The sequence below is a fragment of the Lucilia sericata genome, unplaced genomic scaffold, assembly GCF_015586225.1.
Source record: "Lucilia sericata isolate MDLA Ls3-8-SP2 unplaced genomic scaffold, ASM1558622v1 Contig000266F_arrow, whole genome shotgun sequence".
Taxonomy (NCBI): Eukaryota; Metazoa; Arthropoda; class Insecta; order Diptera; family Calliphoridae; genus Lucilia; species Lucilia sericata.
In genome coordinates, this window is record NW_023994291.1 from 121,556 (window position 1) to 148,861 (window position 27,306).

Sequence of the window (27,306 nt, forward strand, 5' to 3'; positions counted from 1 at the left end):
TAATGTGTTTACAGCATTGTCAGATTTCTTACAATATTATTGTTTTATAATTTACTGACAATGTTTTTTGACAATGTTGTAAGACAAATATTTTAAGCTCGAATGGTTGTTAGACATTTTCTGAATATTTTTCGGACAATATTGTAAGATCTGACAACTGGGCATATATGAACTATATTCCGCGAAAAAATTTCGGGTTATAAAGAAAACTTAATATCAGATTCGGTTTCAGAACGTAATTAAGTCAAATTCGGTTTAAAAGTTTTTACAAACTTTGATCTCGTTGGCCTGTGTAATTAGCTATCGGAACACCTTAAACTTTTTAAAAATCTTCACAAAACTCATTATAAATATGTTTCTCAAAAACAGCGAATATTTAAATACTTTTTTTATTTTGTTTTTGTTTGTAAATACAATTAATTATTGCCCAAAAATATAATGAAAATGAGGTTAAACTAACAGAAAAAAATAGAAAAAAGTTTTGACTAATAAAGTGCAGACATAATTACGAACTGAAAATCAGACATAAAAGAATACACATTTTGGGTTTATAAATGCCAGATAAAATTTTTAACTTAAAATTTTTAACGTAACTAGGAACGAAAATAAGCAATTTTTAGGAAGAAAACAGAAAAAATACAAATTTATCTAAATAATTTAGGTTTTGCCCCTTTTTTTTGTACGAATCAATTATATTATAAATGGCAACTATTTGTCTTGTTTTCCCCCTAATAAGATTATGATTACAAAATTGTATATATTTTTGTTTTGAGAAATGATGTAAATTTTAGTTGTAAATTGCCAAAAATATGTTTTTGTAAAGTATTATAATTAAACACAATAATAATGTTATCGTAACCAAATTATTCATTCATAACAGCCAAATGACATTTAACATCTTCTTCATTCCAAACACGTTTTAATTAAAACAAAGAAAATTCACATAAAAACATATTTCTTTAAATAAAAATATTACTTTTTAAGTGAAAATTTGTTGAAAATTTTAAAATTGAGAAAAAAGATTTATTAAAAAAATAACGTAAATAAATTCAAAATGGGCAACGGTTGTTCGAAATGCTGTAAATGCAACGATCATAAAAATTATCATGGTACACTGTCTTCTTCATCATCAATATATAGAAAAAGGTAAATATGAAAAGGAAATTTCCAAAACAACATCTTTATCTTCATGTTTTTTTTTATATTAAAGAAAATGATAAATGATTATATTCGCCTATATAATATGTAAAAGGTATTGTTAATGTATGTATTTTATTATTTCAATTGACATTTGTTTACAAATACTGTGTCATTCATATACATATGTACATCTGTATCTATATAATTAATAGGCAAGACGATTTCTTGTGACCCCTTTTACTCTTACAGGATACATCTGATCTTGGCAAAAATTATATCATTTTAAAGGTATTTGTTCGCAGATGTGCACAATATATATATTAATGAGATCGGTTCAGAATTTTAGGAGCTATAAGAGTTTAAAGTTGTTACTAATACATAGAAACAATAGTCACACGTACGTATTCTTGAAATTAAAAACAAACAAAGCAAGAAACAAAACAAAAAAACTAAACAACACGGCATTTTGAAAAAAGAGAGGAGAGTGCAGAAACGTTTAACTTCTCTGTTGCTGTTTGATTTTTGTATTTTGCATGATATTTGTTTTTGTTGTTGTTTTTAATAAGGCTTAGGCAATGCGAAAATAGGATTTTATTGTTTTATATTTTTGTAAAGTGCTAAATTGTGAATGAGATAATGATCTATTTTGTTATAATATCGTTACGATTGTTACCAAATCGAAAGGAATATTTTTATAAGAAGTAGGACTTCAGTTTTATATTCAGAGTTTTCGATTGGAAGTTTTTCGTTATTTAAACTTTTCAAAATATGTAGTTAAATTGAAGGACATTCCCGAGGAAACAACGAACTGGGAATATAAAAACATGCGTAAATAATGCTTGGGGACACCTAAAGAAATGCCAAACAATGTACTGATATTGGTGTTTGAACTGGAAAATTATTGGTAGGACATCAGTACCGGAATTCAGTAATTTTTTTTTTAATATCTAAAAGTAATGACAAATATCAGTTACATTAACGAATTTCCCTAACTTTTAACAACCGCAGAATATTTTAAAGACAAATGTCGGAAAAATATAAGAATGTCAAAAGTTATGTATTGAAATATTTTTAAAATATAAAATTATTAACGTGAACTTTTAATTTATTTTTTCGATTATGTTTAACGAAAAAAATCGGTGAAATGAAGTTCAGAATACTTACCACATAACAACAAAATGTTGTAGTTAAAAAAATACTGAATTGCGGTACATAATTATTAGTTTTGATTGATTTGGAAGATTTAAATGATGGATTAACGAATTGATTCAGTGTCAGTAAGAAATAAAAATAGCCTGTAAAAAATATAAGTAAAGTTTAGTTGGTCATGCCGGTATATGATACACCGCAATAAATGGATATGTATATCGCTTATATGCAGGTTTAGCACAGCGAGGACTTGATGATATTCTTCTTTTTTGGGCTATTCTAACCAATTAGGAAATAGTAGTGTAAAGTGAAAACTAAGTTGAATATGTGATGGTTATTTGTTATATAAAAATAGATACAAGTTGAAACTGCTAAATATAAATCATGTCTTTTGGGATGAAGAGTGTTTAACCGTACTTAGCAATTTATCGTTTATTATTCATTTACTTGCTATTAAACTTGCATATATTAACAAAAGACTGAAATTTATAGTTTATTAATGTTTTCTTTCAAAAAGTACTAAAAACAGTACTTGAGAAATGAAGGTCTTATTATGCATATACAAAATCAGTGTGTAATTGGAAGCCAATGCATATCCTTATGCGTTTCTATATGAAGGCTAATAAAAGGCCCATTAGAAGGCCTCATAGAATATCTACTATTAAATTCTATTAGAAGACATTAAAATTGAATAAATGTATGTCTGCTGAAGTCTTTGTCGAGTGTTATAAGGGAAAATTTATAAAGCATATACCTGTTGGATGGACTACTAATGACATCCAAATAAAATTTATTTATAATTAGATAAGACATTATTTATTTTAAATATTTTTACTGTTTTCACAAATTATTTAGAACATTTCAACTCTGTATTTTGAACAGCTAACATTTCTTTACTGGTGTGTACACTGTACAGTAGAGTACTCCAGCATTGTGAACGATGCGTAAATATGTAGGGGATAATAAATCGATAGAAGAAATGTTCGTTATTTTTTATTATTTTTAAAATAGTTGAAATACTTTTGTAAAACAAGTTGTATAACTAATTTTGACAATTGAGGTTTTAAACTTCTGATGGAAGTTTTACTAAAACCCATCACATTTTCTAAAAGAAAACATTATTCAAAGCAAATTATACACTTTGATAATATCAATAAAGTTAATTTTTACCACAGATTTGAACTACAAAAATAGGGTTTTATTTTAGCTAATTATTGAATTTTTCCAGCATTGGTTCTGGTCGAATTTCGACCGCTGGGCGAACTCTAGTGTATATAAATAGACAGATTTTATATTTTCGAATATATAATTTTTATTAATAAACTTAATTTTAACATCAGTTCTGTTGTTGTTGTTGTTGTTATTGCTGAAGACATTTGCTAATGAATGTCTTGACGTATGAGTAATGTTATTGTTTGAAAATAAATATATATTACTTATACGTTCAAATTATAAAACGAAATGTTGTCAATGTAGTGTTTTTATAATAAGAGTTTTTTTCTGAGAGTTTTTTAAGTCTATAGTCTAGTCTAGTCTATAGTCTAGTCTATAGTCTAGTCTATAGTCTAGTCTATAGTCTAGTCTATAGTCTAGTCTATAGTCTAGTCTATAGTCTAGTCTATAGTCTAGTCTATAGTCTAGTCTATAGTCTAGTCTATAGTCTAGTCTAGTCTATAGTCTAGTCTATAGTCTAGTCTATAGTCTAGTCTATAGTCTAGTCTATAGTCTAGTCTATAGTCTAGTCTATGTCTAGTCTAGTCTATAGTCTACTCTATAGTCTAGTCTATAGTCTAGTCTATAGTCTAGTCTATAGTCTAGTCTATAGTCTAGTCTATAGTCTAGTCTATAGTCTAGTCTATAGTCTAGTTTATAGTCTAGTCTATAGTCTAGTCTATAGTCTAGTCTATATCTAGTCTATAGTCTAGTCTATAGTCTAGTCTATAGTCTAGTCTATAGTCTAGTCTATAGTCTAGTCTATAGTCTAGTCTATAGTCTAGTCTATAGTCTAGTCTATAGTCTAGTCTATAGTCTAGTCTATAGTCTAGTCTATAGTCTAGTCTATAGTCTAGTCTATAGTCTAGTCTATAGTCTAGTCTATAGTCTAGTCTATAGTCTAGTCTATAGTCTAGTCTATAGTCTAGTCTATAGTCTAGTCTATAGTCTAGTCTATAGTCTAGTCTATAGTCTAGTCTATAGTCTAGTCTATAGTCTAGTCTATAGTCTAGTCTATAGTCTAGTCTATAGTCTAGTCTATAGTCTAGTCTATAGTCTAGTCTATAGTCTAGTCTATAGTCTAGTCTATAGTCTAGTCTATAGTCTAGTCTATAGTCTAGTCTATAGTCTAGTCTATAGTCTCAGTCTTATAGTCTAGTCTATAGTCTAGTCTATAGTCTAGTCTATAGTCTAGTCTATAGTCTAGTCTATAGTCTAGTCTATATCTAGTCTATAGTCTAGTCTAGTCTAGTCTATAGTCTAGTCCTATAGTCTAGTCTATAGTCTGAGTCTATAGTCTAGTCTATATCTATCTATAGTCTAGTCGATAGTCTAGTCTATAGTCTTATAGTCTAGTAGTCCTAGTCTATAGTCTAGTCTATAGTCTAGTCTATAGTCTAGTCTATAGTCTAGTCATAGGTCGAGTCTATAGTCTAGTCTATAGTCTAGTCTATAGTCTAGTCTATAGTCTAGTCTATAGTCTAGTCTTAATAGTCTAGTCTATAGTCTAGTCTATAGTCTAGTCTATAGTCTAGTCTATAGTCTAGTCTATAGTCTAGTCTATAGTCTAGTCTATAGTCTAGTCTATAGTCTAGTCTATAGTCTAGGCTATAGTCTAGTACTATAGTCTAGTCTATAGTCTAGTCTATAGTCTAGTCTATTAGTCTAGTCTATAGTCTAGTCTATAGTCTAGTCTATAGTCTAGTCTATAGTCTAGTCTATAGTCTAGTCTATAGTCTAGTCTATAGTCTAGGCTATAGTCTAGTCTATAGTCTAGTCTATAGTCTAGTCTATAGTCTAGTCTATAGTCTAGTCTATAGTCTAGTCTATAGTCTAGTCTATAGTCTAGTCTATAGTCTAGTCTATAGTCTAGTCTATAGTCTAGTCTGTAGTCTAGTCTGTAGTCTAGTCTATAGTCTAGTCTATAGTCTAGTCTATAGTCTAGTCTATAGTCTAGTCTATAGTCTAGTCTATAGTCTAGTCTATAGTCTAGTCTATAGTCTAGTCTATAGTCTAGTCTATAGTCTAGTCTATAGTCTAGTCTATAGTCTAGTCTATAGTCTAGTCTATAGTCTAGTCTATAGTCTAGTCTATAGTCTAGTCTATAGTCTAGTCTATAGTCTAGTCTATAGTCTAGTCTATAGTCTAGTCTATAGTCTAGTCTATAGTCTAGTCTATAGTCTAGTCTATAGTCTAGTCTATAGTCTAGTCTATAGTCTAGTCTATAGTCTAGTCTATAGTCTAGTCTATAGTCTAGTCTATAGTCTAGTCTATAGTCTAGTCTATAGTCTAGTCTATAGTCTAGTCTATAGTCTAGTCTATAGTCTAGTCTATAGTCTAGTCTATAGTCTAGTCTATAGTCTAGTCTATAGTCTAGTCTATAGTCTAGTCTATAGTCTAGTCTATAGTCTAGTCTATAGTCTAGTCTATAGTCTAGTCTATAGTCTAGTCTATAGTCTAGTCTATAGTCTAGTCTATAGTCTAGTCTATAGTCTAGTCTATAGTCTAGTCTATAGTCTACATATGTTCTTCTCTCTTCAAATATCTTAACCTTAAGCCTGGAACAAGAAATAAATTCGACATTAACACTTTTCTTTTATTATTATTCGTCTAACAGGAGTCGCGGTGAAATTCCCATTTATAATTCCGATCGTTTTCGCATAACAAAGACCAGTACTGCAGTTCAATTGGCAGTTGAACATGTGCAACGAGAAGATGCTGGTCATTATACGCTTTTTGCTAAAACAAAAAGCAACGATGTCATACGAAAAGATGTACAGCTAATAGTTGAGGATCGATCAACGGGCGATGATCCACCAATATTTCTACGGCGTTTGCTGGACTTGCAAGTAAGAGTTGGTTCAAGTTCTAGACTTATAACCGAAATACGCAGTTCCTCAGATGTGAAGGTAACTTAAAGAGATGAAATTGTAAGACAATAACTTTTTAACTATAATGTCATTTGTTGGTTTAGCTTACCTGGTTCCGAAACGATCGACGCGTGTGTGAAAATGATCGTATTAAAGAGGTTCATGAGGGTAACTTCCATTATCTGGAAATAAATCCTGTGGTAGTGGAGGATGGTGGCCAGTGGATGGTTATGGCAGAGAATTTTAGTGGCCGTAATTCTTGCATTTCCAATTTAACTGTCCTCGTGCCGAAAGCCTATAAAGCTCCCGAGTTTATAGAAGAACTAAGAGCGATTTTAACGCAACAGGGCACAGTATCGTTGGAATGTAAAGTGGTGGGTGTACCCACTCCACAATTGCGTTGGTTTAAGGATTCTAAAGAGATTAAGGCCGGTGATGTGTTTGCTCTTACCGCCAATGCTGATGATCCCACTTCATTGGGTACCTATACATGTGAAGCAGTTAATTGTGTGGGTAAGGCATATTCAAGCTCCAAACTGCACGTTGTGGGCCGTGGCAGTAGAGAGGGTTCATTAAAACCCGCCGATAGGTAAGGAGGGCTAAATTTTTATTAACTCTTAACTCTTCTCATATTCATTTATTCTCTTTTTAGCGTGACTAACACCGCTCCCCCACCAATATTTACTAACGAACTAAAAAATGCGAGTGTTCGCATTGGTGATACAATTATTCTCGGATGCCAAGGTGAGTGAGTGTATTTTTGTCATTGTATTGGTGTTTATATTGTTAGTTGGCATTTGGCCAACTTTTTACCAAAAAAAAAAAAAGAAAAAAATCACGCGTCTGCATGGCTGAAAAAGAAATGCCGGCATTTTGTATAGAAAATTTGCTCAAGATATATAAACTTGAACTGATTTAAATGTTTTGCATACCGAACATATACAGTGAGGCAGGTCAACTGTAGCATTTGTGTTTAATTTCTCACTTAGACGAAAAAATAAAAAATGAGAAGAGATGACGAATATTAAGAACAAAACAAAATAAATTATTTGAAATTGAGAGAATAAAGAAATACGTATATCGAGGGCAGGCATGGGAAATTCAGTACTTCTTGATATTGGAAAATAGCGCGCCAGCTCTCATACATTTTCGGCGCTTCTTCTAACTTTTAAACATTTGATAAGTAGTCAATAGACATGTCTAGTCTATAGTCTAATCTATAGTCTAGTCTATAGTCTAATCTATAGTCTAGTCTATAGTCTAGTCTATAGTCTAGTCTATAGTCTAGTCTATAGTCTAGTCTATAGTCTAGTCTATAGTCTATAGTCTAGTCTATAGTCTAGTCTATAGTCTAGTCTATAGTCTAGTCTATAGTCTAGTCTATAGTCTAGTCTATAGTCTAGTCTATAGTCTAGTCTAGTCTATAGTCTAGTCTAGTCTAGTCTAGTCTAGTCTAGTCTAGTCTAGTCTATCTAGTCTAGTCTAGTCTAGTCTAGTCTATAGTCTAGTCTATAGTCTAGTCTATAGTCTAGTCTAGTCTATAGTCTAGTCTAGTCTATAGTCTAGTCTAGTCTATAGTCTAGTCTATAGTCTAGTCTAGTCTATAGTCTAGTCTATAGTCTAGTCTAGTCTATAGTCTAGTCTATAGTCTAGTCTATAGTCTAGTCTAGTCTATAGTCTAGTCTATAGTCTAGTCTATAGTCTAGTCTATAGTCTAGTCTAGTCTATAGTCTAGTCTAGTCTAGTCTATAGTCTAGTCTAGTCTATAGTCTAGTCTAGTCTATAGTCTATAGTCTAGTCTAGTCTATAGTCTAGTCTAGTCTATAGTCTAGTCTATAGTCTAGTCTATAGTCTAGTCTATAGTCTAGTCTATAGTCTAGTCTATAGTCTAGTCTATAGTCTAGTCTATAGTCTAGTCTATAGTCTAGTCTATAGTCTAGTCTATAGTCTAGTCTATAGTCTAGTCTATAGTCTAGTCTATAGTCTAGTCTATAGTCTAGTCTATAGTCTAGTCTATAGTCTAGTCTATAGTCTAGTCTATAGTCTAGTCTATAGTCTAGTCTATAGTCTAGTCTATAGTCTAGTCTATAGTCTAGTCTATAGTCTAGTCTATAGTCTAGTCTATAGTCTAGTCTATAGTCTAGTCTATAGTCTAGTCTATAGTCTAGTCTATAGTCTAGTCTATAGTCTAGTCTATAGTCTAGTCTATAGTCTAGTCTATAGTCTAGTCTATAGTCTAGTCTATAGTCTAGTCTATAGTCTAGTCTATAGTCTAGTCTATAGTCTAGTCTATAGTCTAGTCTATAGTCTAGTCTATAGTCTAGTCTATAGTCTAGTCTATAGTCTAGTCTATAGTCTAGTCTATAGTCTAGTCTATAGTCTAGTCTATAGTCTAGTCTATAGTCTAGTCTATAGTCTAGTCTATAGTCTAGTCTATAGTCTAGTCTATAGTCTAGTCTATAGTCTAGTCTATAGTCTAGTCTATAGTCTAGTCTATAGTCTAGTCTATAGTCTAGTCTATAGTCTAGTCTATAGTCTAGTCTATAGTCTAGTCTATAGTCTAGTCTATAGTCTAGTCTATAGTCTAGTCTATAGTCTAGTCTATAGTCTAGTCTATAGTCTAGTCTATAGTCTAGTCTATAGTCTAGTCTATAGTCTAGTCTATAGTCTAGTCTATAGTCTAGTCTATAGTCTAGTCTATAGTCTAGTCTATAGTCTAGTCTATAGTCTAGTCTATAGTCTAGTCTATAGTCTAGTCTATAGTCTAGTCTATAGTCTAGTCTATAGTCTAGTCTATAGTCTAGTCTATAGTCTAGTCTATAGTCTAGTCTATAGTCTAGTCTATAGTCTAGTCTATAGTCTATAGTCTAGTCTATAGTCTAGTCTATAGTCTAGTCTATAGTCTAGTCTATAGTCTAGTCTATAGTCTAGTCTATAGTCTAGTCTATAGTCTAGTCTATAGTCTAGTCTATAGTCTAGTCTATAGTCTAGTCTATAGTCTAGTCTATAGTCTAGTCTATAGTCTAGTCTATAGTCTAGTCTATAGTCTAGTCTATAGTCTAGTCTATAGTCTAGTCTATAGTCTAGTCTATAGTCTAGTCTATAGTCTAGTCTAGTCTAGTCTATAGTCTAGTCTATAGTCTAGACAATAGTCTAGTCTATAGTCTAGACAATAGTCTAGACAATAGTCTAGATTAAAATTTTTCATGCCTGTTCGAGTGGTGATATTCAATAGTTGCGATCTTTCATATATTTTCCATTTTACTTTTCAGTGGCTGTACCACCGTGGCCCCAGAGTGTTGTATGGTATAATAAAAATGGACGTGTTGAATCTGGTGATAGATACAAATACATAGAGGATGGTTTGGGTGTGTATATGATCGAAATTAAACCCTCCGAGGCTTGCGATGAGGGTGAATGGAAGTGTGTGGTTACCAATGAAGAGAGTTGTGTGGGCATTTCTTCTTGTGTAGTTGATATGGAAAGTGAGTAACTGATATTAGGGGCAATAAGATGTACACTTAATAACTTTATTTTTCTTTTTCAGTTCCGAAAAATTATCGCAAACCTCGTTTTATGGAAAGTTTGAGAGCTGTTTTGACAGAAGAAGGTTTAGTTTCATTCGAATGTAAAGTTGTGGGCTTTCCTACTCCCCAATTGAAATGGTTTAAGGATGGTCAAGAACTAAAACCAGGTGATGTATATCAACTAACGGGCACTAATTCATTGGGTACATATTGCTGTATAGCCAAAAATTGTATGGGCGAAACGAGCAGCATTGCTGTCTTGACCGTAGAGGATATACAGAATCAGTTAAATGACGAAGAACGTCTGACATTTGCCACTTCTACATCTCAACCTCCCAAATTTTTAATGGGTCTTAAATCGGAAGAAACTAAGATCAATGAACCCTATCAGTTTACAGTTAAGGTAGAGGCTACTCCAGATCCTTTACTATCATGGTTCCGTGATGAATTGCCTATAGAGTCTAATGACCGTTATAATCATTATCGCGGTGAAGAAAATAATTGGCATTTGGACATTAGAAACCTGGAGTTTATTGACCAGGCAGAATGGAAATGTGTTGCTGTTAATGATTTTGGTACGACTGTTACTTCCTGCTTTTTGAAATTACAAATTCCCCGACACTATAAGAAACCTCGTTTCCTGGAATGTTTAAGAGCTGTACTCACCGAGGAGGGTGCTGTTAATTTGGAATGTAAAGTCATTGGGGTTCCCCAACCTGTTTTGAAATGGTATAAAGATGGTGTTGAATTGAAACCGGGAGATATCCATAAAATAATATCTGGACAGGATGGCACCTGTTGTTTGGGCACCTATACCTGTGAGGCTCGTAATTGCATGGGTGTGGTAGCTAGTTCAGCAGCTTTACTGGGTTTCGAGGATGATTATTCGAAACAGGAAACTAAACAACAACATGAATTGCAGCGTAACTTTTCTTTATCCACCATCCAGGAAGAACACACTTCTCAATTATATGAAACGCCTCAGGGTGATATTACTATTACCGAGAAAGGAGATGTATCATTTTCATTTGATGGCAAAGAAGTGTCGGTATCTTTGTATGAGACTCCAGATCTAACAGAGGAAGAAGCTTTGAAGATTGTGGAAATGTATGCTGATCAAATTTCCGAACATGTTACCGAACACAATGTCGTTGAATTGCCGCCATTGCGGTTTGTCAAAGAAACCTCGCAATCTGGTAAATTACTTATGGAAGCAGTGGTTATAGATATTTCTCCAGAATATTTCTCCCACGAAGAAGATTTGCGTACCGAGGCGGGCATGGATGATATCTCTATTAATGAGATAACTATTCATGGTTCTTCACTAAAGGATGAAGAGGAGTTGGATCGACAAACTGAAGACTTTGCCCGCACTTCCTTTGAGAAAATGGAAGAAGAATTGTCTTTGACGGCGCCCATAAGAAAACGCAAAAAATCTAAACCCACTGAAACCGATGAATTCTTTAGTTTTTCAAAAGCTTCCGATGGCAGTGTGGATGAAAATACTTCAGAGTTGCAAACATTTGCCAGTGCTCAAATGTCGAAAATGGAGTCATTGGATAACTCCAAATCATTAAGTGAATCCGTACAGGCTCCCGCGCGCAAAAAGGGCAAAAAACAAACTGATAGTGAATCTTCAAAAACTACCGAAAACGAGGCTCAACTTCAAGATATCTCAGGCGCAGTGGGTGATGGTCTGAAAGTAACAAGCGACAAGCCTCTGAAAGTTGTCAGCAATGAGGCTGATATAGAAAGAAATCTCAAATCTTTATTGCCTCTGGCAAAACTTTTAAAAGTTTTAGACGGCCATTTAAATGCCGTAGAATCCGAAGTTATACAACAATCAGTTATGCTAATGACTCCTTCATCGGCTGATCAAAGTATAGCTATTATAAAAAATATCATTGATCCCATAAGTCAAATACAAAGTAAACTTAAAGTATACTCGGGAGAAACGCCTTTAGATGCTCTTTTTGAGATGATGAACGATGATATACGTAATCTTCATGTGGCCTTACAAGTTATAGAAAAATGTGTGGAAATTGATGAGACCGGCACCACATTGATACAAAGAACAAGTGTTTGTATTATCGATAGTATAGCGGATCATTTGATTAAGGCTTTGGAAGAAGTTAAAATGGTGTCAAACTTGTTCGAAAACGAAAATTTAAAATCTCATTTACAACTTACTGTAGATGATATTAAACAGGGTCTCGAAATTACCAAAGACACTATAAAGTCTCAGGCTTTATTACAGGAGGCTCAAGAAATCGAAGCCACTAAGCATTTTACCGAAACCGTAGCCAAATTACAAGATATACCCGAACCATTGCCTTTCGCCAAAGTAGCGGAGGCCAATTTACCCAAATACTCAGAGTCGGTAACGAACATCTGTGAACCGGTTTTAAGAATTCAGGCGGCTTTGGAAAAGGTTGAAAATGAATTAACACTTGAGGATAGTGATGAAGATATTTACAAAAAGGTTCATGAAAAAATAATGCACAACTTAGTGGAGCCTATTAACGAATTACAGGCTGTTGTGGCTGAAATCGAAGGAAAAGTTAGTTCGCTGTCGGGCTCTGATAGTATAGAACAAAAAGTTAATATGGCTATCTTGGATATAGTATCACCACCTTTATTCGAATTGAATAAAGGTCTAGAAATTATTCAGCAGCAACCTTCGCATAATATAGAAGCTGGTAAACTAACGGTTAGTACTGTAGAATCTATGGTACCGCCATTACAGGAAATACAAAATGGTTTGGCTCAATTAAGTCAAGATATTTTGTCGGGTCAACTAACCGATGACCAGCAGCTAATGGATACAGATGATTTAAAGAAACTTTTACAGTCTTTGGCACAAGCTGTTCTACATTTGGAATCGAATATAGATAATATAACTTCTCGTTTGCCGCAGAATGTATCCATGAGTCTGTCAAAACTTAGAGAAGAAATTTCCTCTCTTATCGGTCAAGTTATCGATAAAGATATAGATAAATATCATTTAACAGTTCTGGAGAATATAAAGAAACCCATCGATGAACTTAACTATTGCATAAGACAAATTGAACAGAAATCCATTTCAGGTTCTTTAACAGATCTGGTAGATCCCTTGCATAGTTTGAATGATAAAGTTAAAATGAGCCAAGAAGTTTTGCAACTTTCGACGACCAAACAAAACTTTGATATTGTCGAAACATTAGATAAAATGCGTAATCTTATTAAACATATAGAAATCGATATCGAAGAGAATGAATTCAAGAATATGCAAAAGGAAATTGCTTTGGATGAAGAGCAGGCCATCAAGGATAATAATCTATTTTTATCAATGAGACAAGAAATGGAAATGAGAATTGAATTGGAGGAAAGTCTTAAGGAAATCGAAAAGCTAAATAACAATATCAAATATTTGCAACAGAGCACATTTTTAGACAAAGAACTCAAGTTACAGTTTACAGAATTAGCAAAGCCTTTTGAGCAGGTTATAGATATCCTGACGAATAAAGAAAAGGCTCAACATTCCCTGCAGTCTTCTTTAAATATACTAAGAAATACTGCCAAAAACTGTGAAAGTTTAAATCAATCACTAGAGAAGTTGAAAACTGTTAAAAGTAAAACTGAATTTTCTAAAATATTCTACACCAATTGTCGTTCTGCTTTTGAGGAGCTGAAATCTGCCATTGATCAACTAGAGGATTATGATGTTACGGCAACACCAGTTGTTACTCCATTTAACAAAATATTAGTTGCATTAGAGAACATATTACCCAAACTTGCTACGGAAACAGCTGTAGAAGATTTGTCTACTTTAGAAGAGGTATCAGCCTTAAAATCTGCTGCCGAATCTTTACCTCTTGATAGCGACAGGGCTTCGTTGCCAAAGGATACTAAAGAAGAAGTTTCCGCAGGTCCTTTGAAATCATTCGAAGAGAAAAAGCAGCAGGTGGATGAATTACTGGGTCAGTTGAAGAATAGTATAGCCTCGGTGTTGGCTCATTGCAACGACTACGACATGGGCTCCTTGAGAATCGAGGCTGTGGAACAAATGAAGGCTACCGTCAATAAGATGACCGACTTTAAACAGTGCTTAGAACAAACCCTACAGCCGCATGTTTTGGATATTGTACAAACTTCGTCCGAGTGTACAGATCTGCGCACAATGGCTGAGGCTGTTTGCAGTTTGGAAAATTGTGCTCTACAAATACAAGAGTATATAGACAACTTTGATGTGAAAGACTTGAGTGGTGATGAAATTTCGGAGCTTAAAACTATGGCCCAACCTTTAAAGGAATTGGTAGAGGGTGTAAAAGTATTCTATACCCAAGAATTGGAACAAGTGGAAACAATGAATACTTTATCGGCTGTAAGCATGTCCTCAGCCAAAGTTTTGGAAAGTTTAAGATCTCAGGTGTTAGCTGTACACGAACATCAGGCTATGGAAACTTTAGAATCATTGGCCGATACACAAACATTTTCCCATCTAAAGGAATTTGTACAGCCTTTAAGAGAATTGGAAAAGGCAGCCATTTGCACCGAGGAAAATGTAATGCTCTCCCAAATGTCCAATCTTAGCGAGCAAACGAGCTTAGAAGTATTAAAAACCTGGGCCAAACCATTGTTAAGTCTCAAAGAAGCCATTGTTAATGTAAAACAAGAACAAGCTTTTAGCGCTTTAGAGGAATGTCCTGAATTTGTAGCCCTTAAAGAAAAATCCTTAGTACTTTTCAATTTACTAAAGTACTGTGAAAACTTTGATGCACAAATATTTGAAAATATTGAAGATTTATCTTCGCTTAATATTTCCCATATTAAATCCTATGCCGAGTCCGCAACAGTGTCAGCACACGAACGTATGGAACCAGCTAAACCCCATGTACAAGAAGTTAAAACATTTGATTTAAAAGATTGTGTAAAAGGAGGCATTAAGCAAATTGAAGAATGTTTACATACCACCAAACAGATACAAGATTTTGAGGTAACTAGTTTAGAGGATATCATGCAAGAACTGAAAAACGATCTGCTAAATATGGAAAGTAATCTCTTGAAATCTAATGAAGAAACCGAAGATTTAATCGCCAAGGAAACCAAAGTGGCCAAAACAATGTTTAAGCTAAAAGAATGTTTGGTACACACCTATGAAGCCACCGATTTGGAAACGGGTCTAGAAGATATAGAGAAAACATTTGAGGATTTGCTACAAGCCATGCCATCTCTGGAAATACAATTGGCTTTGGAAATGAAAGAGAAAATAGTTTTAGGTTTCTCCGAATTCATAGTGGCCTGCTTGGAAACAACAGAACAACAAGCTAATTTTGATACTCTCATACAACCGTTTAGAAATCTCATGGAAACCGTTGATATTATTAGCAAATTAAATAAGGTCGATGTAGAGACATCATCCAGTGTAATGATTCAGCTACAAACCCAACTTATGACTGCATTTAGAGCCCTAAACGATGTTAGCGAAAAATCGAACCAAGATATACTGCCAAATCTATTGAAAACCCAAAATACTTTGGTTTCAATTTATGATTTTATCGAAAATAACGAGGGTAATTTAAGAATTATAGAACTATTGCAAGAAATTGATTATCTTACTCCTGAGTTAAGAGAAATCAAAGATATACTTGCCTCGAGCCAAAAACGTGCCAGTGAAGAGCAGATGCAATTGCTATTGGAAGATGTTAATTCTGCTCAATTATTCCTAATGGAAATACACGAAGGATTGTTACAGAATAATTCCTTAGTTCATGTTTTTATGCAAGAAAATAAGGATACTGTGGAAAGTTTGAAAAATCTGCTTAATAAGGTGGAGAATAAACTGCAATCGAAGACAGTTTATGAAGTGGAACAAGAAGAAACTATTGGCATTCTAAGAGAGCTTTTAAATAATCTCAAAGCTAATATGGCAAGAGTTAAAGAAATGGAATCAAGAGAAGTTGAAACTACTGCCTCCCAGGCAGAAAAACAACTTGCTGTTTCTGAAGAACAGTTTGAACAAACTAAAGCTGAACATAAAGATGTTTCAGAAGCAAAGAAAACTGATCAAAAGAAAAAGGAGAAAGAGAAAGAAACCAAACCACTTGAACAAAAGGACGAAACCAAAGATGTCCAAGAAGAAGAAGATAAACCCGTTCAATTGGAAGAAGAATCTTATAAGAAAGATAAACAAAAGGATGTCGAACAAGCTAAAGTTAAACCAGAATCAGAACAAGAAACTCAAAAGAAAGATGTTGTCGAAGCATCTGAACAGACTAAAGCTAAACCAGAAACTCAAAAGAAGGAAGAACAAAAGGATGTTGAAACAGATTCAGCTATAACAGAAGAAGTAGCTAAGAAAGCTAAAAAGAAGGATGTTGAAACAGCTGTTAAAGCAGAAGAAAAAGCTCAAAAGAAAGCTGAACAGAAGGATGTTGACACAACTGCATCTGAACAAGCTAAAGCTAAACCAGAACCAGAAGCAAAAACACAAAAGAAAGATCTTGACACAACCTTAGTGGAAGAAACTGAACCAGCTAAAGCTAAACCAGAAGAAGAAACACCTAAGACGGCTGAACAGAAGGATGTTGACACAGTTTCAACATTAGTCGAAGAAACTGAACAAGCTAAAGCTAAACCAGAAACAAAAGAAAAAGCTCAAAAGAAATCTGAACAAAAGGAAGTTGACTCAACTTCCCCATTAGCCGAAGAAGCCAAACCAGAACCCCAATTTACGCCATTAATGAAGGATGTTTTACAGCTTATCAACACTAATAATCAATATCTTGAAACAATAAAACCCAAACAAGTTAAACAAAGTACCTCGGAATTTGTCATGTCTGTAATGGACAACTTAAAAGAACTACAATTAGCTATTGAGGTTGAGACTCCTACTACTCTTGAAGATCGTTTATTCCTGCCGTTATTCAAAACCAAACAACTTATTACATATGCTGCGAGCTCCGAGTCTACCGATGAAATTGCCCATAACGTCTTACAAAATCTTAAGCATATTATGCTAAACATTATAAATGATAATGAAAAACTACGCAAATCTATACTTTATGAGGTAGTAGAAGCCGTCAAGCCTAATGTTAGCCAAATCCTTGAAAAAATTGAAAACCAACCCAAAAAATCCAAAATTATACAAAAGACATCCGAAAGCCTTAATCAAATCGCATTGGAAATCAATAACATCTATCAGAACAATCTAGGAAATCTGGAACCATCATCAACCTCTTTCATAGCTCTAAAATCAGCTTTAAGCCAATTAAAGGAAGTGACTGAGGAAATTAGTGCAATAAAACCGAATGTTTTAAACACCTCTAAACTCGATCAATTGGTGGATAAGCTAGATAAGGCAGAAATAAAGGATGCCCTGGAAATATTACTGGACTTGGAAAATATGAAAGAAATGTTTGAGCAACTCCTAGAAACCATTCAAAACGAGTCTTTAATGCAGCATAAACCCATAGAGGAAACCGTTGCCAATGCTTTAGAAGTTATAGGCGATAACAGTGATCTACAAGATATTAAAAAAGATTTGCAAGAGACTTTAGATTCATCAAATAACGAACAGAAAAGAAAATGTATATTCAAGCTAAGAGAACATATTGTACATACTTACGATGGCGGATTAAATGAAGAACTTGAAAACGTTATCGATTCTATATTGGGCAACAACTCTGATTTAATAGAATCGATTAACGGCGAATATTTAAAAAATATTACCGATAACTTTACCTCAGTATGTAAACAAATCGATGCAGTTACAATGGAATCTTGGCAGGGAAAATTAACTGGGCTAACTACAAAACTGTCAAATATACAAAACATTGCCGATCGTCTTAAAACTTCAAAGGATTTCGAAAAATCGTCCATTAACTCAATTGAACTTCAGAAAAATCTTATGGACATTTTTGTTTTATTTGATGATATGTTAGAAATTGCCACTTCACCTTTGAATAGAGATGTGGAAAAGGTAAAAAGCTTAGCATTAAAGGAGTACGATAACATAGAAAGCTCTACGGCAAATATCAAAACACTTCAGGCTTACGAAAATATGCTTGATATGTGCAAATTAATAAAGACCGTTGTGGAAAAAGTGTGTGAAAAATCTAAATCACAAGAAATGGAAATATCAGTCGAAGAGATAGAAGAGCAAAAAGTAGAAGCAAAGCAAACTGAAGAAAAAGATCTAAAAACTACTAAAGAGAAGGCAGAAATATCTGAAGTAAAGGTCGAAAAATTAGAAGAAACAGAACTCGAGACTAAAGCCAAGAAAGCTGAAGAAAAAGAACTAAAATCTACCAAAGAGAAGGCAGAAGTATCTGAAGTAAAGGCTGAAAAGTTAGAAGAAAAGGAACTGGAAGTTGAAACCAAGAAAGCTGAAGAGAAAGATGTAAAAACTACTAAAGAGAAGGCTGAAATTTCTGAAGTTAAGGCTGAAAAGTTAGAAGACAAGAAATTGGAAGCTGAAACCAAAAAAGCTGAAGAGAAAGATCTAAAAACTACCAAAGAGAAGGCAGAAGTATCTGAAGTAAAGGCTGAAAAATTAGAAGAAAAGAAAGTGGAAGCTAAAACCAAGAAAGCTGAAGAAAAAGAAGTAAAAACTACCAAAGAGAAGGCAGAAGTATCTGAAGTGAAGGCCGAAAAGATAGAAGAAATGCAACTGGAAGCTGAAGCTAAGAAAGCTGAAGAAAAAGATCTTAAAACTACTAAAGAAAAGGCAGAAGTATCTGAAGTAAAGGCCGAAAAGTTAGAAGAAAAGAAAATAGAGGTTGAAGCCAAGAAAGCTGAAGAAAAAGAACTCAAAACTACCAAAGAGAAGGCAGATGTATCTGAAGTGAAGGCCGAAAAGGTAGAAGAAATTAAAGTGGAAGTTGAATCTAAGAAACCTGAGGAAAAAGATCTAAAACTTACTAAAGAGAAGGCTGAAATCTCTGAAGTAAAGGCCGAAAAAATAGAAGAAAAGGAACTGGAAGCTAAAGCCAAGAAAGCTGAAGAGAAAGATTTAAAAACTACCGAAGAGAAGGCTGAAATTTCAGAAGTTAAGGCCGAAAAGCTAGAAGAAAAGAAATTGGAAGCTGAAACCAAGAAAGCGAACGAAAAAGATGTTAAACCTACTAAAGAGAAGGCTGAAAGCTCTGAAGTAAAGGCTGAAAAATTAGAAGAAAAGAAACTGGAAGCAGAAGCCAAGAAAGCTGAAGAAAAAGATGTAAAAGCAACTAAAGAGACGGCTGAAATCACTGAAGTAAAGGCTGAACAAATAGAAGAAAAGAAGCTGGAAACTGAAAATAAGAAACCTGAGGAAAAAGATTTGAAAACTACCAAAGAGAAGGCTGAAATTTCTGAAGTTAAGGCCGAAAAGCTAGAAGAAAAGAAATTGGAAGCTGAAACCAAGAAAGCGGACGAAAAAGATGTTAAACCTACTAAAGAGAAGGCTGAAATCTCTGAAGTAAAGGCTGAAAAATTAGAAGAAAAGAAACTGGAAGCTGAAGCCAAAAAACCTGAGGAAAAAGAACTAAAACCTACTAAAGAAAAGGCTGAAATCTCTGAAGTAAAGGCCGAAAAATTAGAAGAAAAGAAACTGGAAGCTGAAGCCAAGAAAGCTGAAGAGAAAAATTTAAAAACCACCGAAGAGAAGGCTGAAATTTCAGAAGTTAAGGCCGACAAGCTAGAAGAAAAGAAATTGGAAGCTGAAACCAAGAAAGCGGACGAAAAAGATGTTAAACCTACTAAAGAGAAGGCTGAAATCTCTGAAGTAAAGGATGAAAAATTAGAAGAAAAGAAACTGGAAGCTGAAGCCAAAAAACCTGAGGAAAAAGAACTAAAACCTACTAAGGAGAAGGCTGAAATCTCTGAAGTAAAGGCCGAAAAATTAGAAGAAAAGGAACTGGAAACTAAAGCCAAAAAACCTGAGGAAAAAGAACTAAAACCTACTAAAGAAAAGGCTGAAATCTCTGAAGTAAAGGCCGAAAAATTAGAAGAAAAGAAACTGGAAGCTGAAGCCAAGAAAGCTGAAGAGAAAAATTTAAAAACCACCGAAGAGAAGGCTGAAATTTCAGAAGTTAAGGCCGAAAAGCTAGAAGAAAAGAAATTGGAAGCCGAAACCAAGAAAGCGGACGAAAAAGATGTTAAACCTACTAAAGAGAAGGCTGAAATCTCTGAAGTAAAGGCTGAAAAATTAGAAGAAAAGAAACTGGAAGCTGAAGCCAAAAAACCTGAGGAAAAAGAACTAAAACCTACTAAAGAAAAGGCTGAAATCTCTGAAGTAAAAGCCGAAAAATTAGAAGAAAAGAAACTGGAAGCTGAAGCTAAGAAAGCTGAAGAGAAAAATTTAAAAACCACCGAAGAGAAGGCTGAAATTTCAGAAGTTAAGGCCGAAAAGCTAGAAGAAAAGAAATTGGAAGCCGAAACCAAGAAAGCGGACGAAAAAGATGTTAAACCTACTAAAGAGAAGGCTGAAATCTCTGAAGTAAAGGCTGAAAAATTAGAAGAAAAGAAACTGGAAGCTGAAGCCAAAAAACCTGAGGAAAAAGAACTAAAACCTACTAAGGAGAAGGCTGAAATCTCTGAAGTAAAGGCCGAAAAATTAGAAGAAAAGGAACTGGAAACTAAAGCCAAAAAACCTGAGGAAAAAGAACTAAAACCTACTAAAGAAAAGGCTGAAATCTCTGAAGTAAAGGCCGAAAAATTAGAAGAAAATAAACTGGAAGCTGAAGCCAAGAAAGCTGAAGAGAAAAATTTAAAAACCACCGAAGAGAAGGCTGAAATTTCAGAAGTTAAGGCCGAAAAGCTAGAAGAAAAGAAATTGGAAGCTGAAACCAAGAAAGCGGACGAAAAAGATGTTAAACCTACTAAAGAGAAGGCTGAAATCTCTGAAGTAAAGGCTGAAAAATTAGAAGAAAAGAAACTGGAAGCTGAAGCCAAAAAACCTGAGGAAAAAGAACTAAAACCTACTAAGGAGAAGGCTGAAATCTCTGAAGTAAAGGCCGAAAAATTAGAAGAAAAGGAACTGGAAACTAAAGCCAAAAAACCTGAGGAAAAAGAACTAAAACCTACTAAAGAAAAGGCTGAAATCTCTGAAGTAAAGGCCGAAAAATTAGAAGAAAATAAACTGGAAGCTGAAGCCAAGAAAGCTGAAGAGAAAAATTTAAAAACCACCGAAGAGAAGGCTGAAATTTCAGAAGTTAAGGCCGAAAAGCTAGAAGAAAAGAAATTGGAAGCTGAAACCAAGAAAGCGGACGAAAAAGATGTTAAACCTACTAAAGAGAAGGCTGAAATCTCTGAAGTAAAGGCCGAAAAATTAGAAGAAAAGAAACTGGAAGCTGAAGCTAAGAAAGCTGAAGAAAAAAATTTAAAAACCACCGAAGAGAAGGCTGAAATTTCAGAAGTTAAGGCCGAAAAGCTAGAACAAAAGAAATTGGAAGCTGAAACCAAGAAAGCGGACGAAAAAGATGTTAAACCTACTAAAGAGAGGACTGAAATCTCTGAAGTAAAGGCTGAAAAATTAGAAGAAAAGAAACTGGAAACTGAATCCAAAAAACCTGAGGAAAAAGAACTAAAAACTACCAAAAAGAAGGCTGAAATCTCTGAAGTGAAGTCCGAAAAGGCAGAAGAAAAGGAAGTGGAAGCTAAAACCAAGAAACCTGAAGAAAAAGATCTAAAAACTACCGAAGAGAAGGCTGAAATCTCTGAAGTTAAGGCCGAGAAGCTAGAAGAAAAGAAACTGGAAGCTGAAGCCAAGAAAGCTGAAGAAAAATTAGAAGAAAAGAAGCTGGAAACTGAAACCAAGAAACCTGAGGAAAAAGATTTCAAAACTACCAAAGAGAAGGCTGAAATTTCTGAAGTTAAGGCTGAAAAGCTAGCGGAAAAGAAAGAGGAAGCTGAAGCAAAGAAAGCTGATGGAAAGGATTTAAAAACTACCAAAGAGAAGGCTGAAATCTCTGAAGTTAAGGCCGAAAAGCTAGAAGAAAAGAAATTGGAAGCTGAAACCAAGAAAGCGGACGAAAAAGATGTTAAACTTACTAAAGAGAAGGCTGAAATCTCTGAAGTAAAGGCTGAACAATTAGAAGAACAGAAACTGGAAGCTGAAACCAAAAAACCTGAGGAAAAAGAACTAAAACCTACTAAAGAAAAGGCTGAAATCTCTGAAGTAAAGGCCGAAAAATTAGAAGAAAAGAAACTGGAAGCTGAAGCTAAGAAAGCTGAAGAGAAAAATTTAAAAGCCACCGAAGAGAAGGCTGAAATTTCAGAAGTTAAGGCCAAAACGGCAGAAGAAAAGAAACTGGAAGCTGAAGAAAAGAAAGCCGAAGAAAAAGATCTAAAATCTACTAAAGAGAAGGCTGAAATCTCTGAAGTAAAGGTCGAAAAGGTGGAAGAAAAGAAAGTGGAAACTGAAGCCAAGAAAGCTGAAGAAAAAGATCTAAAACCTGCCGAGGAGAAGGCTGAAATTTCTGAAGTTAAGGCCGAAAAGCTGGAAGAAAAGATATTGGAAGCTGAAACCAAGAAAGCTGAAGAAAAAGAACTGAAAACTACTAAAGAGAAGGCTGAAGTGTCTGAAGTGATGGCAGAGAAGGTAGAAGAAAAGGAACTGGAAGCTAAAGCAAAGAAACCTAAAGAAAAAGATCTAAAATCTACTAAAGAGAAGGCTGAAATCTCTGAAGTAAAGGCTGACAAATTAGAAGAAAAGAAAATAGAGGTTGAAGCCAAGAAAGCTGAAGAGAAAGATCTAAAAACTACCAAAGAGAAGGCTGAAATTTCTGAAGTTAGGGCCAAAACGGCAGAAGAGAAGAAACTGGAAGCTGAAGAAAAGAAAGCCGAAGATCTAAAATCTACTAAAGATAAGGCTGAAATCTCTGAGGTAAAGGCTGACAAATTAGAAGAGAAGAAATTAGAGGTTGAAGCCAAGACAGCTGAAGAGAAAGATCTAAAAACTACCAAAGAGAAGGCTGAAATTTCTGAAGTTAAGGCAGAAGAAAAGAAACTGGAAGCTGAAGAAAAGAAAGCCGAAGAAATAGATGTAAAAACTATTAAAGAGAAGGCTGAAAACGATGTGAATACTACCAAAGAGAAGGCAGAAATTTCGGAAGGTAAGGTCGAAAAACTAGAAGAAAAGAAATTGAAAGCTAAAACAAAGAAAGCCGAAGAAAAAGATGTTAAACCTACTAAAGAAAAGGCTGAAATCTCTGAAGTGAAGGTGGAAAAGGTAGAAGAAAAGAAACTGGAAGCTGAAGAGAAGAAACCTAAGGAGGGACAACTAAAATCTACCAAAGAGAATGCTGAAATTTCTGAAGCTAAGACCGAAAAACTAGAAGAAAAGAAATTGGAAGCTGAAACCAAGAAAGCCGAAGAAAAAGATGTAAAAACTTCTAAAGAGAAGACTGAAATCTCTGAAGTAAAGGTCGAGAAGATAGAAGAAAAGGAACTGGAAGCTAAAGCAAAGAAACCTAAAGAAAAAGATCTAAAATCTACTAAAGAGAAGGCTGAAATCTCTGAAGTAAAGGTCGAAAAGGTGGAAGAAAGGAAAGTGGAAACTGAAGCCAAGAAAGCTGAAGAAAAAGATCTAAAACCTATCGAAGAGAAGGCTGAAATTTCTGAAGTTAAGGCCGAAAAGCTGAAAGAAAAGAATGTGGAAGCTGAAACCAAGAAAGCTGAAGAAAAAGAACTGAAAACTACTAAAGAGAAGGCTGAAGTGTCTGAAGTGAAGGCCGAGAAGGTAGAAGAAAAGGAACTGGAAGCTAAAGCAAAGAAACCTAAAGAAAAAGATCTAAAATCTACTAAAGAGGAGGCCGAAATCTCTGAAGTAAAGACTGAAAAAAGAGAAGAAAAGAAACGGGGTTCTAAAACCAAGAAGGTTGATGATGTAAAAACTGTTAAAGAAACAGCAGAAATCTCTGATGTAAAGGCCGATAAGGTGGAAGATGAGAAACTGGAAGATGAAACTAAGAAGGTTGAAGAACAAGAAGTAAAAACTACCAAGGAGAAGGCTGAAATCTCTGAAGTAAAGTCCGAAAAGATAGAAGAAGACAAACTGGAAGCTAAATCCAAAAAGACTGAAATTACGGAAGTAAAGGCCGAAAAACTGGAAGAGAAGAAATTGGAGACAGAAATAGTAGATGAAAACTTAGAAGCCAAGGAACTTAAATCTAAAGATGTTAAGCAGACAACTGAAAAATCGGAGGTTGAGAGCGAAAAGTTAGAGGAAAAGAAACTAAAAACTAAAGCGAAAAAGTCTAAACAAAAAGATGAACAGACAGCCGAAACGAAAACTGTTGAAGCAGAAAAGAAACAACTGGAGGCTAAAGACAAAAAGGCTGATGATGAGGATGTAAAAGAAGCCAGTATAAAAGCTGAGATAACTGAAGTTGAGCTGAAAAAGCCGGTCGAAGTGAAAGCTGACAAATCAGAAGTTAAGCCCGAAAAGTTAGAAGCAATTGATTTGAAGAAATCTGAAGTAGAATTAATCGAAAAAATGAGTGTTAAAGAAAGTGGTAAAGTTAAAATTTTTGAGATTGATAAGGCACAGAATCAAATTTTACAAGTTTCTTTTTTCACTTGCAGATAAACCTAAAAAATCTAATGAATATATGGACCTAAAAGAACAACGAAATGCCAAAAGGATGCCTAGTGTGGATATTAAACTTACCAATCGCAATTCATCGGTGGGAAGCGATATTAAACTGACATGCGGCATATCGGGCAATGATGTAGACATACGATGGTTTAAAGAAAACACTGCTATCGAGAACAGTGCTAAATACAAAATCACGCAAAAGGATGGTTTATCTTGTTTAGAAATAAAATCAGCCGATTTGAATGATGCAGCTGTATACAGATGTGTTGCGGCAAATAGAAACGGTGAAGTGGAGACTAGTTGCCTCGTGACACTGTATGATGTACCCACGAATAAATTTGGAACCCCGCCAATATTCACTCGTAATATCAGAGGTATGTTAATCGATTAATTGTTTATTTTAGTTTGTTTTTTTTCAAGTGATATTCAATGATGCCCTACATAAAAAATGAGAACTGAATATTTACACTTAACTAATCTGATGACTGTGTATGCATTTAATACTCGTGTTTAATGTAGGGTATCTTAAATGCAGATATTATTGATTTTAGCTTGATTAGTGTGTTCTTTTTTTTAATGATATTAATAGCTTAATTTAATTATTTTAAGATAAATAGGAAATTACTAACCAACTATTTTTGCCAGAAAAAAACCTTTTGATTTTTTTGAAATTTTTTTTCTCTTAATTAATTAACACACTAAATACAAAATACTAATATACTATGTATTAAGCAGTATATTTAAATTAGTCTTAGTTCACGTGGATTCCAAGCAGGTAGGCGGATATTATTATTTTATTATAATTATAATATAAAATATTTTTTAATTAAAAAAATATTCTAAGGTCAAGTTCAGTTTTGAAAAGTTTTCGCAATTGCTGTGATATTTATTCAGAAAACTTTTCGTATTTGATTGCGTTTAATTTCGAAAGTTTTTTTTTTTAAAATTGTAAATAAAAATAAAATTTACCTTCAAGTTAATGCAAAAAAAAAAAAAAAAAATAAAAACAAAGTTTGATAAATCGTTACCGAGTCCATGACAATAAATTAATTATAGATTCTTGGCAGCCAATGCAATTAGAACACAAACAGATCAACCGTTTCGCAGATCATTTGAAATTTAATTTTCGAAACGTACGGTTGTTTCAGTTCGTTCGGAACAGTCGAATCATATACGTCGCTACGAACGGACCGATCGCCGATCACGTCCTTTAAAGTTAATATATATATTTCAAATTTAACGAATCGTGTTTAATAACAGCCGAAACGAAAACGGAAAAATAAATAAAAAAAAAAAATATAAATCGAACAATTTTCCGAAATATTTATTAATTATTAGTTGTGTGACCTCGAAAATCCTTTATTTAAAGAGTGTCTACTAGCAACGATGGGTGAAACGGAAGGTGAAACCACGGCAGCTGATGGTCGTGGCTCGGAGGAGCCAGAGGCCACACCTGCACAGGATACTTTGCAGGTGCCCGCCCAAAAGAAACGTAAATTGAAATCACCTACTCCTGGCAGTTTGCGTGGTCGTAGTGCTACACCAATACGTGGCCGTTCCCAAACTCCCTTTACCTTGTACATGACAAGACGTAGTGCTACTCCCTCCACATGGCGCAGCATAACTCCCTTTTTGAAAAGAGAAGAGAAAGAAAAAACTCCCTTTGAATTGGGCAGAGATTTAAGAACTCTCCTAACATGCAATACTGCTGTGTTTGATCGTGCTTTAGTTATGGATATATCAGAACCCATAGAAGCCCAAAAACCTGTGCGTTACATAACCTCTGATATGTCAGTTATTGATCGTGCTGCTGTAATGGACGTTTCTAATGTTGAGGTTATCTATGTAGTAGAAGAATATGAAGAGTATGAAGAGGAGGAGGAGGAAATCATAGAGGAGGTAGTAAAGCCCAAGAAAAAGCCCAAGGGTAGCAAGAAAGGGCGCACACCACGTAGATCAGCCGAAAAGGATGGAAGTCCTGCTGGTTCAGAGGGTCAAGAGGGCGAGGGGGGAGGTGAAGGCCGGGATGAACGGGAAGAAAGTGTTGATCTGGAAGACTCCGATGAACCCGCTAAAAAAGGTAAAAAGAAAGGAGCTGCCAAAAAGAAGGAGAAAAAAGAAAAGTCCCCAAGTCCAAAGTTGTCTCTGAAACTTGAAATGGGTGGTGGCCAAAAGGCCAGTAAGAAAATGTTTGATGAGAAGCAACAACAACAACCTACTGGACCAGCTCCAAGACCACCACCAAAGAAAAGCAAGTTGGCTTTACAAATGGAGGAGCAGGCCAAGGCAGCTGCTAAGGCGGCCGAAGAGGAAGCTGCAAAAGCAGCTGCAAAGAAACCAGTGGAAACCTTTGAAGAACGCCAAAAACGCTTAAAAGCTGAGCAAGAGGAGCGTGAGCGTGAAGAAGCCGAGCGACGTGCTCAAGAAGAAGCTGAGGCTGCTTTGGCTGCAGAAGAGGCCGGTGAAGAGGAGGATGAAGGTGGTGAGGGAGGTGAAGGTGATGAGGTAACCGAATACGATGACGCCAGCTCTCGCTATGACGAATCAAGATACGACGAAGAGTCAAGATTTGATGAAGATGAGGAAATGGACGAAGTTGGAGAATTACCAAATGGCAGTAGACGTAGCAGTAGTGAGTCCGAAGGCTTCACAAGACCCGATCCAGATGACGAAGAGCGCTGGAAAAAGATTGCCGAAGAGGAAGGCGAAGAGTTCATGCAGCAAATGCGCAAATATAGCTTGGCTGTACGAAAGAGTGAAAAACAACGTGATGCCGAATGGCAACGTTTACGTGACCAGAGACGTTTGCCACATTTCATTGTTTTCTTATCCGATCGCACCGTCGAAGCCG

General features: G+C 34.8%; 1 protein-coding gene across 1 annotated transcript in view; it reads left to right on the plus strand.

The window, feature by feature from the left end:
- LOC119602981 (titin) overlaps window positions 1-27,306 on the plus strand; it is a 102,399-nt gene that overhangs the window by 17,949 nt on the left and 57,144 nt on the right. Inside the window, 6 exon segments of the mRNA XM_037954824.1 lie at window positions 6,119-6,410; window positions 6,476-6,960; window positions 7,024-7,115; window positions 9,644-9,856; window positions 9,919-24,372; window positions 24,443-24,829. Coding sequence (XP_037810752.1) covers window positions 6,119-6,410; window positions 6,476-6,960; window positions 7,024-7,115; window positions 9,644-9,856; window positions 9,919-24,372; window positions 24,443-24,829 — 15,923 coding nt within the window.